The sequence below is a fragment of the Hyperolius riggenbachi genome, chromosome 8 (genome assembly GCF_040937935.1).
Source record: "Hyperolius riggenbachi isolate aHypRig1 chromosome 8, aHypRig1.pri, whole genome shotgun sequence".
Taxonomy (NCBI): Eukaryota; Metazoa; Chordata; class Amphibia; order Anura; family Hyperoliidae; genus Hyperolius; species Hyperolius riggenbachi.
The window spans coordinates 70907192-70928217 of NC_090653.1; the positions used below are offsets into that span (position 1 = coordinate 70907192).

General features: G+C 45.4%; 2 protein-coding genes across 10 annotated transcripts in view; one reads left to right on the forward strand and one right to left on the reverse strand.

The window, feature by feature from the left end:
* The window catches only part of LOC137528903 (calpain-1 catalytic subunit-like), a 266591-nt gene extending 258111 nt beyond the window's left edge, over nucleotides 1–8480 (reverse strand). For 7 of the 9 annotated variants that reach the window (XM_068250660.1, XM_068250659.1, XM_068250654.1 and 4 more), the window contains exon 1: nucleotides 7012–7304. The gene's annotated coding sequence lies outside the window, so the exon portion shown is untranslated. Of the gene's footprint in view, nucleotides 1–6989; nucleotides 7305–8399 lie in introns of those variants that run through there. The other 2 variants (XM_068250661.1, XM_068250662.1) reach the window with 2 other exon arrangements.
* The window catches only part of NOP53 (NOP53 ribosome biogenesis factor), a 30272-nt gene continuing 16340 nt past the window's right edge, over nucleotides 7095–21026 (forward strand). The window contains exons 1-6 of the mRNA XM_068250667.1: nucleotides 7095–7306; nucleotides 8721–8785; nucleotides 13332–13413; nucleotides 19255–19451; nucleotides 19531–19601; nucleotides 20401–20496. Coding sequence (XP_068106768.1) covers nucleotides 7110–7306; nucleotides 8721–8785; nucleotides 13332–13413; nucleotides 19255–19451; nucleotides 19531–19601; nucleotides 20401–20496 — 708 coding nt within the window. The 5' untranslated portion in view covers nucleotides 7095–7109. The remainder of the gene's footprint in view (nucleotides 7307–8720; nucleotides 8786–13331; nucleotides 13414–19254; nucleotides 19452–19530; nucleotides 19602–20400; nucleotides 20497–21026) is intronic.

Here is a 21026-nt window from a genome sequence, read left to right on the forward strand (position 1 = left end):
TGCAGTGTACAAAGTACTGCAACATATACCAATCAGGTTTCTCTGGGTTTCCTGAATTCAGGCAGGAATGTTGATGACTTTACACTCTTAGCGGTGCAGCACTAAATCATCATTGCATTCTTCAGCAGAGCTGGTTTCCAAATCGCCAGAATTCCTCTTTAGAAATTTGGAAACAAACTACTGGATCCAGTTTAGAAGTTTCTACAGAGGCATTTGAGAGATTTCTAAAGCAGAAAGTTTTGAATAAGAATGGTGACATACTGGCTAATGCAATAGACTAAAAGGGCAAGATCCTAATGTAATATACAGTATGTTTAGTACAGGCGTAGGGATAGTGTGATTAGGTGTAAGCGTGAAGTTAGTGTGAGGGAATATGTATAGTGTAGTAGTAAGTTAGTGTAACAGTGTATGTTTAGTGTAAATGTAGAGATACTGTGACGGTACAGGTTTAGTTTAGTAGAGGGATTGTGAGGGTGTATATTTAGTGCAGGAGTAAGTTAGTGTAGAGGTACAGGTAGTCCCCGGTTAACACTGATGGGCTAGGGACTGTAGGTTAGTTCTTAACCTGAATCCGTTCTTCAGAACGCTGTGCTACTTCTGTCCGCTGTACCTCCAGTGTGCCCCTCTGTCCTCTATGCCAATTACCAGCAATCTGTGCTCTCGGTGTCCCCCTCTGCCCCCCCCCCCCCCCCGGTCCACCTCCTGTCCCTTGTACCCACTTCTGTCCCCTTTGACGTATATGTAAAAACGTCATGGGAAATTCTCTTTACATTTATGAACTATTATTGACCCTTTGTATCTCTTCCCTGCTCTCAGAAGCCATTTTCTGCTAGGAAAGTGTTTTATAGTTGGACTTATCAGTGAGGGTCACACTGTAGTCACTTCCTGTCTGAGTTAGGACTGAGTCAGCCACTTACATACTTGATATTTAACTCTTTCAGACAGAGAAAGAAAAAAAGGAGCACAGCTTAGTTATGTGTGCTAGGCACTGTACATATCTAGGTCTATCTCATCATGTCACCTCGGGTATGCTTTAAGGCCTATGGGTCCCCCTGTGCCTCTTCTCTGCCCCCCTCTTCCTCCTTTGCTCCCTCAGCCTAGTGCTGAGTATGTGCAGCACTTTACTCACCTGCTCCGAGCGCCTCCAGCGATGTGCAGACCTCTTCTCACCCTCACTGTTCCCCCTAGTGCTGGCTTTTCCTGATCATATCATTATACGTGCCATGCAGGAGAAGCCAGAACTAGGGGGAGTCGTGAGGATGAGAAGAGGCCCACTCATTGGGCTCTATTCACTAAGCATTACCGCATTCGGTAATGCTGAAAACAGCTGATTTTACCAATTACCTTACCAAATTCAAATTCACTAAACCGGTTACCGCATAGAAAATTAATATTACCGACTACTGAGGTAAATTACCGACTTGTGCGGTAATTGCCTTGGGAAATGTCAAGAAATTGCAATGCACAAAGATTTCCGCATTCAGTAAACTGGGCAAAAGTGTTCAGTATTTTTCTCCAGCTCACAGCAGCTGAAAACTCACTCTTTCTATGCTCTGTGTGCTTTAGATTTGACAGAAAGCCTTTAGGGGACAGGTGTTGAACTCCAGACCTGGAGGGCCAGATCCATGCCAGTGTTTGGAATGGACTGAGAAAGAGAGGAATGTGTTCTACCTGATGGACAACACCTTCCCTGATTCAGACCCATCAATTAATTTGAGCTGTGTCAAAAATGTGTGAGGACTTCGGCCCTCGAAGGACCAGTTTGACATCCCTGCTTTAGGGAGAGCCAGACAGCCAATAGGGAGAGCCACACAGCACTGCTTCTCACACTGATTTGATGCGACAGGATATCGGGCGGGTCTGCACTCTCACAGAGCAGAGGAAGGTGACATTTTTGAGGCTTTTCTGCATCCGTTTCGATGTGACAATCTGTATTCTGCCATGCAGAAGAGCTTACCCCCGGTGGCTGCAGCACATCTAAAGGGATGTCAAAGATGCACTGAACAGAACCCCCCCCCCCCCCCCCACACACACACACACACACACACACACACACACCTCCCTGCCTCACTGCTGACCTGCTACAGGGCTGGTAAATGACACTTACCAAGCAGGGCTTAGTGAATTGAGGCATGTTCGTTTGGTAAATTAACAAACTTCTCCCTCATGCAGAAGATCTTTAGTGAATTTGGGGGGTTATTAGTCGCCCAGAAGAGGAGGGTTCTGTGTGAGAATAGGTTTAGGTTGGGTTGCATTTTCTGATACAAATTGTAATGATCTGAGGTAGATTTCCAGAGTCAGCGCACGCCGTGTGCGCTGAGCAGAGGAGAATCTCGACAATCACGGAAGCAGAGTACCCAGTAGATAGATGTATATATATATATATATATATATATATATATATATATATATATATATATATATATATATGTGGAGAGGAATTCCAACCAGCAGGCAGGGCTGTGGAGTCGGAGTCGTGGAGTCGGGCATTTTTGGGTGCCTGGAGTCGGAGTCGGGAAAAAATGCACCGACTCCTAATGAATTTGTAACTGTAATTAAAATAGAAAATATGATAAAATGTTCTATTTCTCAGATAATAGTCATTAAAAATAATGTATATATACAGTAATAGCTGTGCTTAGTCCACAAAAATGAAATAAACCAATCAAAATTAGTTACTTGTGCTGCTTCAATAAAGCAGTCCCCGTATTTTTAAGGTCAGATACACACATCTGATTGTGACTGTATATATGATGTGTACACAGGAATCTCTTATATATACTAAATAACATCTATGCTGTAAGAATAAAGCCTGATGTGTAGTCGTGTCACTAATAGAGATGGTCAATGAGATGGAAATAATTCTGCACGGATGCTGATTTATGCAAATGTACGCACTCCCTTTGCTGATGACATCAAATAATTTGATATGTTGTTAAAATTTGGTTTGGTGACTACAAATTAAAGGGTACCTGAGACGGATGAAAAGTAAAGTGTTATACATACCTGGGGCTTCCTCCAGCCCCCTTCAGGCTAATCAGTCCCTCGCTGTTCTCCACCACCCGGATCTTCTGATATGAGTCCTGGTAATTCAGCCAGTCAGCGCTGTCCGGCCACATGCCGCTCCCACAGCCAGGAACATTCTGCACCTGCGCAATAGTGCTGCACAGGTGTAGTATGCTCCCGGCGGCGAAGTGTGTGCATGCGCACTACGCCCGACTGGCTCAAGTACCTGGACTCATAGCAGAAGATCCAGGTGATGGAGGAGGACAACGAGGGACTGATTATCCTGAAGGCGGCTGGAGGAAGCCCCAGGTATGTATAAAACTTTAATTTCATCTGTCTCAGGTTTACTTTGTTACACAGTAGTACTATACTCTACATATGCACTCTCCACAGAGCTGCAGGGAATCCACTGAGAATGCTGTGCACATTGAACACAGAGGTGTTGTCTGTCACCCATAAACCTTGTTCAGATTGTGCATGAAGAATGTGTAATAGAGGAAGAATCTCCTCTATCCTCTATAATAGAGGAAGAATCTCCTCATTCCCCTGCAGAGTACCTGCACATCATTCTTACATGTACCCACACTTACATTGCCTAGGGCCTGATATATGTTCTTTGTTCCGGTTTGTACCTTTTACAAGTACTCTTACCAAGGACTAGTTTTAGTCTAAAGGGAATAAATATAGTAGTCTACATATCCTTCTCACTTCAGTTGTCTTGTAAAATTCCTAAGCGTTGGTAGTTAAGAGACGAATTTCATGTTACATACTTTTAATCAACAAAATTGTAATATGCAAATTAGAGGAGTCGGAGTCGATGGAATCCTAAACTGAGGAGTCGGAGTCGGAGTCGGTGGATTTTTGGACCGACTCCACAGCCCTGCCAGCAGGTGGTGCTGTGGAGCACAGAGAAACAAAGTCTCTGCACATCCACAGATGTCAGATTGGAATTGCACGACTTGAGACAGAACAGAGCAAACAGACACAAGACAGCAAGACAGAAGAGAACTGGAACAGAAAGAGACTATGTGAATGTCTACCAATCTAGTCGCCGCCCAGCGACGGTAGATACTTCACATAAGAACAGGCCAGAGTGAGAACACCAATCGCAGGAGAGGCGATTGTAACAGAGACATAAGACTGAGTAAAGACAGAACATAGGTGTAGTAAAAAGACACAGCAAACAATTACAATCAGAACGCCAAGGAAAATAACAAACGCACTAGCTAAACGCGGTCGAGAAGCGCAACAGCGACAAAACACGTTAATGGTGCAGTCTCCGGACGATAAGCGCAACAGAGACAAAGCGCTCCAACCCTGACTAACAAATGAACACAGAAAACACAAACAAACAAATAACAGAAACGCTTGCTAATCGGTTGCCTTACTTCAGGCAACAGCAAGCGTTTGCTCCAGACCGACAGACAAACAGACAACAGTAACAGGTCAGAAAGGATCCACTACTCTTCCGCAAGAGCGAGTGCGATCCGTACACAGGAACAGGACTGAAAGGATCCACTGCTCTTGCGCAAGAGCGAGTGCGATCCGCACAACAAGACAGACAGAAGGAATAACCAGTAGCAACCGTAGCCGAGGTAATACTCCAAGATTCAGACTAGAAAGATCCACCGCCTCTAACGCTAAGGCGAGTGCGATCTATGTTCAGGACAGAACGATTCACTACCGCCAACCGCTGGCGACAGTGCAATCGCAAGGACAAGACAAGACAGAATAGGCAATACAAATAATGTACAATACTAGCACACTAATAGGAATGCCGAATGCAATCCTCAATATTAACTTTACTAGAATATCGAGAATATGATCCAAACAGACTGAGGCTCAAGGTAGACTAACAAACAGTAACCTGATGACGAGCAAGGAATTCTGGGAGGAAGTGACATTTATTGTAACGGTTGGGTGTCGCAACTCAGATGTCTGATTATTTGGTGATCTGCAGAATCACCAACAATACAGACGCTATACCTGATTATGTGTGATCTGCAGAATCACCAATAATACCAGTATAGCAACACAAAGAGCTGAGTGAGTAGTGTTTGGTGCAACCGTAACTTTAATAGTTTTATGAGACCTCACCAGAGGGGCTGGTGAGGTAAGATCGGTACACTGACCGTGTACTAGAGTTCAAGCTCCAGCAAGCTGGAGATACCATACTGAAGAGACCGAATCTCCCGAGGAGCGGGTGATTCAGAGTGTACTGCAGCCGAGTGATCACCCGAGAAGCGGGTGACTCAGACTGTACTGCAGCCTAGGAGCAGGAGACACAAACAGTACTGCACTAAAGAATAACTTCACCAGAGGAGCTGGTGAAGCTAGCACCTCACCAGTGGCGAGGGCCCACTGGTGAGTAGAATGGTCTGACAGGCAAGGTTCGGCAACAGAGAGGTAAGTATCGGTACAGAATCGTGAGGCAAGAGAGTAATCGGTAATCATGCAGAGGTTCAGTAACTAATAAGGCAGATAGGCAGAAGTACGGAATCAGAAAGCAGGATCAGAGTCAGAGTTTTAGCTAAGAGTCATACACAGGAAATCAATACAATACAAGCAATCTCCTAGTCTAGGTGTGAAGTCCTTGGCATCAACACCTGGGATCTAGCCTAAGGTCTAAACGCTAACACGCTATGTATTCACGACAACAGACAGCGCCAGACTGAAGCCCGGAGGCTTAAGAAGCAGAGGAGACCTCACTGGCACGCCCTCCTGCGAACAGCCAATCCTGAGCGCCGTGAGTCTCCTCTGCAATCAGCTGACCAGCAGGTCAGCTGACCGGCTTCCTCCCAGCATAAAGGTCGCGTCTGTGAGCGCGCCCGCGCGAGACGGTGACCTTCCTCCCAAACATACGTTCCGTCCTCGGCGTCCTAGACGCCGGGAGGACGGGTGGCGGCATGGAGGCAGCTGCGGCGGCGCTGTTCGCCGCAGCTGCCCCGTTCCTGACATTTATACTCAGAACCCTCCAAGGAAGACAGCAAGCAATTTGCATGACCAGTGGATGCAAATCCATCCACAGCAGCGAGCTGACAGAAAAAGGCCCGTTTCCCTCGGACTTGCATTATGCAAGCTGCATAAGAAACTATCCAAATGTCCAGGGAAACAAGGCCAGCAGAGCAGATCGTGACACAAATACATTGAAATCAATGGTTAGGTTGAACTTTCTGATAGCTATAAGTATAAATGATTACAACCAGTTGCAAAATATTATAAAGTTGCACAAATTTTCACCAAACCAGCCCTAAACAGAGAGGACCATGCTATATGCAGTTTGGCACATTTCCTTCCAGCACTCTGTTCATTCACCACGGATAATGCATACAAGAGTAATGCTGGGCATACACGGGGTCGGCCGCCGGATCGACTCCCACCACGTCTCCGCTCCTCCGCGCATGCACCCGAATCGATACCTGCTCGTCCCCACCGCCGCTTATCTCCCGCTCGATTCGCCGCTATTGTCTGCCTGTGGGGATAGAGCGCGGAATTGATCCCGGCGGAGATCGAGCGCGGAATCGATCCCCGCAGAGATCGGACACGTCGCATATTATCAATCGAGCCATCAGCGGCTTGATTGATAAGGGGGCATCGAGCTGTGCATGCCCAGCATTAGATGGGTTCCAAGATCCTGACATACTTATCAAAGCAGCTTACATTAACACAGTCATTAGTTGCCCACCAAGGTAGGGGGTTATTAGTTCCCTCCAGGGGGGTTATTAGTTACATGAATATAGCTTGTATTCTGAATTTACACACCCTTCTTTTAACTGTATAAACAGTATACTAAAGGGTCCTAATACAATTAACACACCATCCACCTATAAAAAAACAACCTAAAATAAAAAACTTCTATGACTTGTGGCTAGAATAACAAGAAATTAGAAGGAAGTCTTCAGGATTTGTATTCCCGTGTTTTTACACACAAGGATGCCCCACACTGCTTGTCCTGAGGCAACAAGGAAGGTTTCCAAGCTTACAATCACAGTGGTTAGTGGTTACCTAAACGCCGCCATCTTTCTCCCCTACACACAGGTGGCTTCATGCAGTTCCGAGGGACGCAACATCCGCCTCCAACGTCACATCCGCCTTTACCCAAGATGGCGGCGGCCGCTGGTAGCGGCGTGGAGACTGCTGACTTTATAGGGTTCAGTACGCTGTCGAAATGCGGCCAGAAGGGAGCCCCGAAGAGGAAGCGGGTGAACAGGAACAAGAAGAAGAACTGGGGTCGCCACAGCGATGTGCGGGATGTGGAGGAGTTCCTGGAGGACGTGCGGCTGCAGGAGAGGACCGCAGGGTGAGCAGATGCTGGGCCATGTGCTGCCCTGCCAGAGGACTGTGTTATTATTGGTACGTGTAACCCAAGCAGAGACTGCTTGGGTTACACGTACCAATAATAATACAGTAATAATAATGTGTTGGCTTGTAGTTGAGTAAATCATAAATAGAGCGTGGCCAATATGCAATCAACTTTTTATCCTGAGTTATCCCCTTGGAGATTATTTTCATCTTTCTTTTAAAATAACTTTTCAGCATCTTACAATTCACAATGTACCGAAAAGGTGGTGAAATAGTACTATTAGAATTATTTTGGGTATTTTCTTGCTTGCTGCTGGTTTAAAAAGTATTTTATGACAAAGTATGAAAATTTTACATAGGGGAAAACTTAAGAGAAAAAGTAAAGGTGTGTGTGTGTTTTGTACGCCAGGCATACCAGAGTTTGTAAACTTCTACAAATAATTACAGTGCGTATAGCTGTGGAAAAGATTCCCAGTGTTAATCAGTGCTCTGAATTGGCATACATTGTTGAACTAAAGGTCCATACACACGGGATGACTGATTTTGATTGTGGGGGATCACAACCCGAGTGGCTGCTGTTCACACGCTGAATTATTGGCTGAGATTGTCGTTATTGGCCAACTTTAATCAGTGACTAGATGTCCCAGTTGGGGTCCCTATCTGACACAAATATGTCCCAGCCGCCGGGCTCTGTGGCCGCACAATTGGCTCCCGTGCTCCGTGCCTTCCTTTTGAAAACATTGGCCGATCCATAGAGACATAGCCAGGGAGAAAGGTCGTCAGAGCAGCGTAGATGTGACCATGTGGCAAGCAGGGAGAAGAGTTATCGGCTGTCGCTCGGCTAAATTGATCTGCCAGGCTGTGGTCAGGGGTTGCTGTTGGTCATTATCGCCCACCTTAGCTGATTGTAATCTGTCGTGTGTACAGGCCTTTAGTGTTTCTGTAGATTCAAAGATTGTAATTCAGTTCTTTAAATGAGCTCAGGAGACACCTGTGCAAATCCTGGATTCTCAGCTAAAGTTTAGTATAGCATGTGTGCGAAGCTTGAAACTGTTGTTAATTGCTAATAGTTACTCTTTCTGGCAACGTACAGCTGGCTTGCTCTTTGTTTCTGGTTTCCATTTTTGCTTTTCCTCCACTTACTTTTCTCCATTTGCACCAGTAAAGGTCCTTTCACCCTATATCAGTTGACAGTTGTAACTGAAAGGACAGCTGATGTGCAGTCCAGTGTCCATGTTTCCCTATGGCCTCTTTTTACACTACAGTATACACTGAAAAACTGAATCTTTTTCCCAATGCACTGCTATGGAGAATAAAACACATCAAGTATAAAAGGGCCCTTAGTTGCAGCATGCCCTGTAATTATATGCTTTTTTTTAACATAAAATATCTGAATTTTCTATTTTTCACAGGGGCTTGTTGGCAGAGAAGGCAGATGAGAGCTTGTTCTTTGTGGATACTGGTAATAAAGAAAAAGGTATGTACACCCGTCTATGAAGATCTCCAGGTTTATTCTTCATACCCTGTGGGCTCCTGGTGCAATGAGGATCAAGTAGTAATTTTTATTAGTATAGCATTTATAGAAAAAAAAATGTTGATACCGCATGTCAGTCTGTTCATGGGCTTAGTTCTTCCATATTTCTGTGAGGTAAGATGCTGTGCTGTCCAAATATTTCTCAGCATCTAATAGGTGGGACAGCCAACCCTGGCATAATCAAATTCCATTTACCCACTGCTCTGTGTTTATTATGTAGTCTACATCCTGACTTTGCATTGCAAGCATTCCAATATAAATGTTTTCCCCATAATGAATCTTATCTCAGTCTGGTGCCTTTCTGGTACATTTCCAGGAAGAAGGAAGCTTATTATCTCAATAAAACATAAACGCACACCTTGCTAATTCAAATACTAATATGTTTGTATTCAAAAAAAGTGGACCTATATAGGTCAAATGGGAACACTGAGTACACACCAACTACAAATGTCAGCAAGACAATCATTGGTTACATAGCAATACAATTGTAATAAATGTACAACAAACACCTGGACCCTGCTTAAAGTACATATCACATGCCCTTCGTTACAAATGCAACGTTCCAACATATATAGTGCAATAAATGCAAGTAATAGAATGATCCAGGTGTAGTTCATCAAAAATGACAATGTCCCTTTAAGGATTTGGAAAAGTTCGTAGCAAGCTGTAGCAAACTTAATAAAAATAAATGATTCCTGCAGAACAAGAGGAGGTGCTGCCACCCCCAAATATTACCCAGACGTCAGAGGTTCGGATAGTGATCTTTTCTCAGTGGGTTGTTTTGGCAGTGGAAGATGGGCAACTCAAGCTTGGCAGATGCTGCCTCTCTGCCACGCTGCCAAGCTTGAGTTGTCTATTTTCCACTGCTCACATGTGTTTACAAAGCAAGCTAGATATGACAGTGCAGTTTCTAGGAGAAAAAGGGAGGAAATTCCATCAGGATTGGCTTCAGTCAGAGGCAGTAAAGATGGAAAATGCATGTAACAGGTTTTTCTTTTACTATATAAAATTCACTGAACACAAAATGTGGACAGTACAATACATATGTTATGTAAGTAAAACCAAGTATGTATCTACTTGTATATGTGTTTTTTTTTTTTTTTTTTCACCTGGGCTGGCATGGCTGTCCCTGCTGATTTAACAGTGCCTAATTCCAGGCTGGTTGGTCACATCTATTTGCATGATGTCATGCAGCACCTAACGGGAAGGGTAGTGGCTAGATTAGCCATTTAACTCGGCCTCCCAAATGCAGTAGATTGTAGCAACACCTGCCATTTACGCCGAAGCAGTTCATTTTATCGCCGAGCATCGGAAGCTGGGCACCGTCATAACAGCAATGCTATGCTGTGCACTCCGCGTAATGGTAATTCGGGGCTCTGGTGATCTCCAGACCCCGCAAGGGGAAATAGTATTTAATCCCGCCTTTGAGTGTAGCGGCAGCAGGGAGAAGCAGTCATTCGGCTCGCCCTGCGCCCAACTGCCCAGTGCTGTAATATGCACCTCTTTACGCAGCATTCCACAGAATCTACTGGAAGTTACATGGCTAAGCCTTCCAGTTATCCAGCCTCCCACAGTGCCTAACAGGAGGAGTTGTGGTCCGGTCTGACCATCATCTGCATCACATTACAGGATGGGACCTGGTAGCCTTCTGCTCAATTAGACTTATGTAGTAGCTAATGAGATGTGGCCAAGACTGCCACTCAACCACCTCCAGCAACACCCAGCGGTGGTGGTGATTGGGGCCAGGCCTGACACTACAGCCCGGCTCCTATAGTGTGCAGGTAGAAATCTGACATTCTGCACCACTGGAGATATAGAAATGGCCAAGAGTTTTTTTTTTTTTTTTTTTCTTCTCCTCCAAGTGGGCAGGTCTCTTTCCATTTTACAAATCAACTGAAGCGAGTAGTATATGGAGGCTGCCATATTTATTTCCTTTTAAACAATACCAGTTGCCTGGCAGTCCTGCTCAGTGTTCTCCCCAAGCCCATTTAAGTGGGCGCTCCGCCCTGGCTCCCGCCCGGCTGCTGCTCGCTGTCACATTCTCTTAGCCAGCATGTGCAGAGGGGGCGAGCAGAGCAGTGAATAATAATGAACAGGGGCGGGACACTCGCAGCTCTTGGTCCTGAGCCCTGTGTGCAGAGGAGGCGGGCAGAGCAGTGAATATTAATGAACAGGGGCAGGACACTCGCAGCTCTTGGTCCTGAGCCCTGTGTGCAGAGGAGGCGGGCAGAGCAGTGAATAATAATGAACAGGGGCGGGACACTCGCAGCTCTCCTCATTCAGCGAGTCAACAGCAGAGAGTGTGAGAACTGAATTGAAACGTGCAGACTGCTGGGGGAGATGACCATTAGTTGCAGCCCGGCAGTACATGGTAATATACAGTATATACTTATAGTCTGTATAGTGTGCTCCCTCCTTTGCATTCCTGGGATTCTTTTATGTTTACTTTTTGTCAGTCAGGAACAATAAATTGCAGGAATGGAGTGGAAAGGGCACACTATGCTACTGCAGAGTATATATCACTGTGTGACAGCATGGCTGATTCCTTATCATCTTATGTCAGTCCTGCTGGAGAGACAGAAGGCTCTGCACATTTGTTTTAGGTGCCCATTAACAGTACAATTTTTCTTTCAGATTTGATCTTTCTACCCCATTTGAATCATCAAAACTAATCTGATGGCAGTTATCGATAGTTCCCATTAACAGATCAATTTAAGAAGGTTTTACATTACAATTCAATCATAAAATCAAACTTTTGAATCAATATCCCCCCCCCCCCCCATTTGCAAAATAACCAAAGAATTGTTTCACATCGATTTACGCCACATAAGGCACATTTTTCTATGGGTCTGAACATAAAAATTGTGTTGAAAGATCGAATCTGAGGGAAAAATTTTACTGTTAATGAGCACCTTTAGTTACGGTGATCACAGCTGCCAGATGCTGCTGATCCCCATAAAGCTAAACTGCAACGGCTTTTGCAGGGAACAGCACAACCTAAGAGGCTATGATTTCATATGCCTCTCCATCACCATTTGGTACACCCTACAGATTAATATTATTATTATTTAGTATTTATATAGCGCCGACATGTTACGCAGCGCTGTACAGTGTATATCTTATCTATCTATCTCTCTCTTGTCACTAACTGCCCCTCAAAGGAGCTCACAATCTAATCCCTACCATTGCCATATGTCTATATTATGCAGTGTAAGTACTGTAGTCTAGGGCCAATTTTAGGGGGAGCCAATTAACTTATCCGTATGTTTTGGGAATGTGGGAGGAAACCGGAGTGCCCGGAGGAAACCCACGCAGACACGGAGAGAACATACAAACTCTGTTGCAGATAGTGCCCTGGCTGGGATTCGAACCAGGGACCCAGAGCTTACATTCCCATCTGCTTCCTGCAACGATGTCCAGGAACCACCTGAGGGGAGAGCTGCACTGCAATTGGGGGCAATGGTGCAGTTTGCCCTTATGGAAGCGCTAGTCCTGAATTCCCCCTCGCACCCCACCCGGCTAATTTTTTATGCCACCCGGCTGGGAAAAAATTCTGGGGAGAACACTGCTGCTGATCTATTTGGCTACAGTAGTGTCTAAATCAGACCAGGAACAAGCATGTAGCTAATCTTGCGAGTTATGACAATAATGTCTGAAATGCCTGATCTGCTGCATCCTTGTTCAGGGTCTGTGGCTAAGAGTATTAGACCAGCAAGAAAGGAAGACTGTGTCTCCACCTGGATTTATGCAGTTATAGCAGAAAACTTTTTATTCCATAGCAGCAAAAAAGCACACAACGTTTTGGCACTAGGCCTTTGTCAAGTGCCGAAAAGTTGTGCTTTTTGCTGCTGTGGAATAAAAAGTTTTCTGCTATAACGGCATAAATTCAGGTGGAGACTAGTGATGATCGAACACCTAGATGTTCGGCTGACGTCATCCAGCCCGCCTGCCCCCTCCCGCCACCAGGAGGTGCCGTTTTTCCATTGTACATCGATGCAATCTACGACAACGCTTTACTGGGGACAGCCGTGTCACTTGGCTTGTCCCCTGGAGAGGCTCACAGAGTGATTGGCACTCATAGGCTGATGCCTATGAGAGCCGATCCGGTCATTGACTGTCGGAGGAAGGGGTAAAACCTAAAATTAAAAAATGCAATTTTTAATAAAAAAAAAAACAAAAACAATAAATAAAAAAAAACTACCATGCAGCAGCAATCAGAGCCCACCAACAGAAAGCTCTGTTAGTGGGCAAAAAAAAGGGGGTCTGGAATCACTTGTGTGCTAAGTAGTATGGCTCTGCAGTGAGCTATTAACACTCAATTGTAAAAATTAGCCTGGTCACTAGGGGGGTGTAAGCCTGTGGTCCTCAAGTGGTTAAGTTTTAGGGTAAGAGGGGACTATGTAAGCAGAACTGTGTTCTCCTATAATGTGAAGTGCCAGTAATGTTCCGTGTACAGTATTTGTAATAAGATTACTTCTTTATTTACCAGATACCAAAGTCAGGAAACGTGTAAAGCCCTTGAGGATAGACCTCATCCTACAGCCAGATTCAAAAGTGCCTGCACCCAAAGAGTGAGTTCTTGCTTTTCTGGGCTTGAGTTATGTACAAGAATGATCACTGATGAGCACTGTGTTTTGGCTTATTGCTAAAATCTTGAGTCATAGTAGACCTGGTGACAGAAGCAGCCAAACTGTCATGTGGTATGACAGCAGTTTCATAGGCTGCCATTGGGGGACCTCTGTAATACTGACCATCTGGCTGTAATACTTGAATTCTCTATTCCTACTAGGATGCAAATGAGTTCCGTCCCTGGTTTCACATACTATATGCGTGTCCTGGTTCAGCGTTTCAAAGTATTGCAGCCAACTGGTTAGTTTTAAAGTCTTCAGTGTGATTGTTTTTAATGTGAAAATGGAAACTTGCTCACAGCAGCAAAGAAAAAAAATTGGACAGATTTTATTTTTTTCTATCTTTGCAAATTAATTTCAGTTGCCATAACTTGTAAACATTGAAGTTCACACACAGATCAGAAAGATTTTGTTGCCGTTTTCATTTAACGCAACCCAGAGGTGGCCCAAAAAAAGAGAAAAAAAGATGCTGTTTTTCGGCATATAAAACACACACTTTCTCCCCAAAAATTGGGAGAAAATGTCACAGCGTTTTATGCAAAATACAGGTGGTCCCCGACTTGCGGACGTCTGCCGAATCAAACCGCTCCCCCCATGATGTTGGGGACTCGTGTATTGTCCCCATGTCTCCTCCGCTTCCCTTGTCCTCCTGAGCTATTCCTGAATATATAGAAAGCAGCAGCTCGGCTCACCTAATTCATCAGTCAGAGGCACATAGAGACCTCTCAGAGCAGAAGAGAGGTCTCTGATCACCGATGGATTAGGTGAGCCGTGCTGATGCTTCTTTCTATTTATTCATGGATAGCGGAGGAGACACATGGGGGGGCAGAAGGGGACACTAATTGGGGTAAAACATCTACAAGGCGCTCCTGGACCGTGGACACACAAGGTTTAGTTTTTGTTTTTCCATGGTTTTTGCTCTCTAAACCTAGGCACGTCTTATATGTTGAAAAATGCAGTACTTGCCAAAGAAGAGTAAAGCCTCTGGATCCTCCAAAGGCTCCCCACGTCCTTCTGACCTCACCGCCGCTGGCCAGGACTTTTTTAGGTCACGGCTACACTCCCCTTCCTGCACGAGGGAGGGCACAGTACAACCGAGCTTGTACATGGCAGGAAACAAGGCCAAAGGAACATCTGACTAGATAAGAGGGTCCAGCCCCAGTGGGCTCGAGGAGGAGGTGGGAAGCCTCTGGACTTATCTCTCTCTACCTAGTTTTCTTTTCTTTGGGGGAGAGGAGGGGGGTGGCGGCGTCTCAGGTTCACTTTGACCACCCTTACTGATTATACAAGCGTCTCTGCAGCCACATAGGCTTAAGCAGTGACCTTGATGTTGTCAAATCTATTGATGGATATGATGCAGAACTAGTAATGTACCTCATTATTTGCCTCTAAGTAGGATGGCAGCATTTTAAATTCCTTTCTTTATAAATATATAGTCAGTAGTGGTGTCGCTTCACGCCTCCATGTGGCTGGGTTTAGTTTTTTTTTTTTTTTCTGGCAATCCAATTACATTAGAACCAAACGTGGTCATGAAGCAAAGCAATTTGCAGCCACCTTTCTTTATTTTGACATTGTCTTTACGATGCATATTATTCTCTTCAAGAAATAAAGTCCACCATTGGCAATATAAAATTGTGGGACTGAACCTAAAGCCTTTGTGTAATGGCATACTTCTTGAGATGCACGTTTTTGTTCTCTGGATTTAGTTCTTTTGGCACGTAATGGATATTTCTCCTTGTTAAGCCTGGTACACGCCATGCAATTTTCCCGTCAGATAGATGGGTCGAATAGATAATTTCCGACAGTTCCGATCGGATCTGTCAGAAAATATGTATCGACCCATCTATCTGGTAAAATTGCAGGATGTGTACCAGGCTTTACACCTTCTATTCTAGAGGGTATATCTTTTTACGCTAGTGATATAGTGATAGCCATGTCTAGAAGAAATCGTGGAGAAACAGGATTTGTTTGATCAGCTTACAGATTTGCAAAGCTCTGATTTGCTTACGATCATGTGCTAAATCAGGATGTGATGAGACTAGCTGATCAGACTTGTGTATCTATCACCTGACCAAACTGATCACATGCTTGTCCATGAGTTCTCCTAGACATGACCATCACTATTGATTGATGTGTTGGGTGGATCTCTCTCAATTATTTCCAAAGAGTTTAATATATTATCGAAATAAAGAGATTGGCTGCAAATGTCTGTTTAATGACCCATTTTGGATATCCTTCAAATACAGTTGAATTGATTACCAGGTGTAGTGAAACGCTTAAAGAGGCTCTGAAGTCTCCTTACTTTAAAAACCTCTTTAACCTAATTGCTGCCCCTAAAATGCTGCATCCCCGCCACTGACAAAGCCAGAAATCCTACCCCCCCCCCCCCCTGCAAAATCCACGTCTTGGTAGTGGATTTTGCTGCTGGAGGAGGCAGAGCTTTCAGCTGCAGCTCTGCCTCCATGCGCGTCTATCGGCGCATATCTCCGCCTCTCCCCCACCCCTCTTGGCGCATATCTCCGCCTCTCCCCTACCCCTCTCAGTGAAGGAAGACTGAGAGGGATGGGGGGGGGAGAGGCGGTGATTCGCGCTGATAGGCAGAGCTGATGTCCCCTGTCCCCCATGTAATTTTGGGTGATTTATGGCTTTGTCAGCGGCGGGAATGTGGCGTTTTAGGAGCGTCAATTAGTTAAATTGGATCCGAGATGAAAAACTATGACAAGTAACTTGTCTAAATACAGTGGGTTGCAAAAGTATTCAGCTCCCTTGAAGTTTCCAACATTTTGTCACATTACTTCCACAAACATGCATCAATTTTATTGGAATTCCACGTGAAAGACCAACACAAAGTGGTGTACATGTGAGAAGTGGATCGAAAATCATACATCATTCCAAACATTTTTTACAAATAACTGCAAAGTGGGGTGTGCGTAATTATTCGGCCCCCTGAGTCAATACTTTGTAGAACCACCTTTTGCTGCAATTACAGATGCCAGTCTTTTAGGGTATGTCTCTACCAGCTTTGCACATCTAGAGACTTAAATCCTTGCCCATTCTTCTTTGCAAAACCGCTCCAGCTCAGTCAGATTAGATGGACAGCGTTTGTGAACAGCAGTTTTCAGATCTTGTCACAGATTCTCGATTGGATTTAGATCTGGACTTTGACTGGGCCATTCTAACACATAGATATATTTTGTTTTAAACCATTCCATTGTTGCCCTGGCTTTATGTTTAGGGTCATTGTCCTGCTGGAAGGTGAACCTCCGCCCCAGTCTCAAGTCCTTTGCAGTCTCCAAGAGGTTTTCTTCCAAGTTTGCCCTGTATTTGGCTCCATCCATCTTCCCATCAACTCTGACCAGCTTCCCTGTCCCTGCTGAAGAGATGCACCCCCCGAGCATAATGCTGCCACCACCATATTTGACAGTGGGGATGGTGTGTTCAGAGTGATGTGCAGTGTTAGTTTTCCTCCACACATAGCGTTTTGCATTTTGGCCAACAAGTTCCATTTTGGTCTCATCTGACCAGAGCACCTTCTTCCACATGGTTGCTGTGTCCCCCACAAGACTTGTGGCAAACTGCAAATGGGACTTCTTATGCTTTCTGTTAACAATGCCTTTCTTCTTGCCACTCTTCCATAAAGGCCAACTTTGTACAGTGCACGACTAATAGTTGTCCTATGGACAGAGTCTCCCACCTGAGCTGTAGATCTCTGGAGCTCGTCCAGAGTCACCATGGGCCTCTTGACTGCATTTCTGATCAGCGCTCTCCTTGTTCGGCCTGTGAGTTCAGGTGGATGGCCTTGTCTTGGTAGGTTTACAGTTGTGCCATACTCCTTCCATTTCTGAATGATCGCTTGAATAGTGCTCTGTGGGATGTTCAAGGCTTTGGAAATCTTTTTGTAGCCTAAGCCTGCTTTAAATTTTTCAATAACTTGATCCCTGACCTGTCTTGTGTGTTCTTTGGACTTCACGTTGTTGTTGCTCCCAATATTCTCTAATGCCCCATACTCACGGGCTACAATTGTCGCCGCAACACGCGGCGTGTTGCGGCTACAGGTCGTCCGTGAGTATGAGGCGCAATACGGGCGTGCACCCCGAACCGTCGCTGCTGTCGCCAGGCGATTGGCGCGGTCAATCGCCCGGCGACAGTTGCCGCCGCAACTGTCGCTAGTCCGCGTGAGTATGCGGTCTAGCAACCAGCAGGGAATACCCTAAGATTCCGACGGGGGGGGGGGGGGACACATCAGCGACAGCTTCCTGCGCGTCAGTTGGCAGGTCTCTCCGCATACACACGTGTGTATGCGGAGGGACCTGGCGACGAGCTGTCGCCGGCCTGTCGCGCACACGCTCCCGTGTGCTAGCGACAGGCCAGAAATGTTGCCCGTGAGTATGGGCCATTAGACAACCTCTGAGGCCCTCACAATGCTGCTGTATTTGTACTGACATTAGATTACACACAGGTGCACTCTATTTAGTCATTAGCACTCATCAGGCAATGTCTATAGGCAACTGACTGCACTCAGATCAAAGGGGGCCGAATAATTATGCACACACCACTTTGCAGTTATTGATTTGTAAAAAATGTTTGGAATCCTGTATGATTTTCGTTCCACTTCTCATGTGTACACCGCTTTGTGTTGGTCTTTCATGTGGAATTCCAATAAAATTGATTCATGTTTGTGGCAGTAATATGACAAAATGTGGAAAACTTCAAGGGGGCCGAATACTTTTGCAACCCACTGTATCTTATCTAAAGTTTAGATAGTTTACACAGCAAATCTAACTGCAAACAGCTTTAACCACTTCTGTACCACGTGGTTTTTTGCTGATTGGTGCTGCGTGGGCTCTCCAGCCCGCAGCACCGATCAGATAGCAGCCAGGCCGATCAGACGGGGAAGATCTTCCCCGTGTGTTTACATTTACCCTGCGAGCCACGATCGGCGGCTCGCAAGGTGTTCACGGAGACGCCCTCCGTGAACTGACATGGAACGCTCGTACGAGCGGCCGTTTCCATGGAATCCACTTCAGGATTCAGGGGCGTACTTAAGCATACGCAGAATCCTGACGTGGTTAATAGAATATGATTATTTCTTCCTGTGATACAATGACAGCAGCCATGTTGTTTGTAAACATTACACAGAGGCAGGCTTCTCTGCATCTTGAGCAAAAAACCTAACACTCCCCCACCCCACCCCACCTCCCCTCTGCCTCTGAAATCTCTGGCTAGTAATACCTCCTCCTGCCCAGACTGAGCTCCAATGAGCCCTTGCTACTGCCTGAAAGTGCCTTGGCTCTCTGAAAACCTGTGGGCGTGGCTTGTTTAGTTTATAGTGAATTAGAGTATTAAAACAAAAAAGTATTTGGCTTGAGGAATGCCCTATAAACAATAGGAAAGGAACACAATTATGCAATGAGTAAAAGTTCATCTCGGATCCACTTTAAAGAGGTTTTTAAAGTAATAACCTCGTTTTTAGGAGACTTCAGAGTCTCTTTAAAGGATATACAGGGTGGTGCATGTAAGACCGACCCAGTGGCTGTTCCCTGTGTGTCTCTCACTTTTCCTGCTGTATGTATCCTCTTCGGTTTTTGAAGCCTGCATCTACTGCAGTGTTAGTGTTATCGGCCACTGCAGTCTGCCTGTATACTGGTGCATGTGACAGACCCAGGCCAGTCTTTCATGCACCACCCTGTATTATACCACTATATATTCTCCTAGTCTATATATTATGTATTGTATTTGTCCATATTCCTGCTTTTTGCATAATCCTATCTCCTGTTTCCCCAGCGTCTCATCACATCAAGTAATCAATGGGCGGAAGCTGAAGAGAAAACGAGAGCGAGAGGGGAAGTTGGAGGAGAAGGGCATTCTGCCACGACCAGACCGACTTCTCCTGGCTCAGCTAAACCAGCCTAAAACCACCAGCAAGGATGAACCCAATAATAACCCATCTCGGGGATACTACGATCTCTGGGGAGACAACAGTAAATATATGGCTTGCTTAATTGCTTTTTCACAAATGCTTCCCAACCTATTGGGTTCTAAAGGTTATTGCCTCCACAGATCCCCTGGATTCAGGGCTGAAAGGAAAGGATCAATGGTATCTGGAACAGACAAAGAAAAGTCGGGTCAAAGTAAGTATTCTGTTCTGCAAATACTTAAAGGACACCTGAACTAAGAGTGATACGGAAGCTGCCATATTTATTTTCTCTGAGGGCTCGTTTCCACTATTGCGGTGCAGAATCGCCTGGATTCCACTGCTGATTAAATCGCATGCAGATGCGATTCCGCATGCGTTTTTTGCCGCGAATTCGCATAGGAGAGGATATATGCGATTTTAACCATGTCACTGCCTGTGTGAATTTACATTGGTACCTATGCGAATTCGCGGCAAAAAACGCATGGGGAAAACTCATGCGATTTCCCTATTAAATACATTGTGTGCGATTCGCCTGCATTCCACACGCAGGCGTGTTCCGTGCAGATTTTCTCCTCACAAAAAAACGCTCCCGCAGACGCAAAAGTGGAAACGGGCCCATTCACTTATATTGTCTATGCGAATCCGCATACGCAAGACGCATGCGGATTCGCGATAGTGGAAACGAGGCCTTAGACAATACCAGTTGCCTGGCTGTCCTACTAATCCTCTCATGCTTATCATTTAGCCATAGACCCTGAACAAGCATGCAGATCAGCTGTTTCTGACTGAAGCTTGACTGGATAAGCTGCATACTTGTTTCAGGTGTGTGATCAGGATACTACTGCAGCCAAAGAGATCCAGTCATACTGGTATTGTTTAAAAGGAAATAAATATGGCAGCCTCCATATTCCTCTCAGTTCAGATATACTTTATTGTTACAACATATTCCTTTTTAAGGCTGCTGATGAACTTGAACCTGTGGCCTCTTCTCATGTCTTCTGTTTTCTCTGCAGCGTCCAGAGAGATTACACAAGAAGCCATCTGAGCTGCCCGCAGTTGAAGTTGCGGCCCCGGGAGCCTCTTACAACCCATCATTTGAGTCACATCAGGTCAGAAAGACTGCTAATTAGTTTGTGCTTCCTCCACAATGATTAGCATCTTCAGAGTATGACAATGTATTACTTAAACCTCCCTGCCAGTATTCCCAATCCAGTGTCAAGGGGAATAAAACCATGCTGCTAGCAGTAATTTCAAGCCTGGCTTGGGGTGACTACCAGGCAGGTCATTGTAGAGAGCACAGCGGTACTGAATACTCCTCTGGGATACGGACAGTCTTCTTTGTGGCTTTCTGTGCCTTGAGTGAGACCACAGTCTGTCACATGACTATAGGGGGTAATCTCACCATAGAGAGAACACGCCCCCGGAGGGCCGGAGGAATAAATGCAGCGCTGGATCCTGGGAAGGTGAGTTCTGTGCAGGGGCTGCCTGAACTGGGGGAAAGGGGGTTCTGTGGCATGTGATTAGCTCTGATCTTTAGGGACATGGAATCCCTGGTGTATTGTGTACTCAATAGGCAGCTAATGCTCTGTAATGATGCTTTATATACAGTCCAGTACGTGATTACAGTACACCGTGCAGC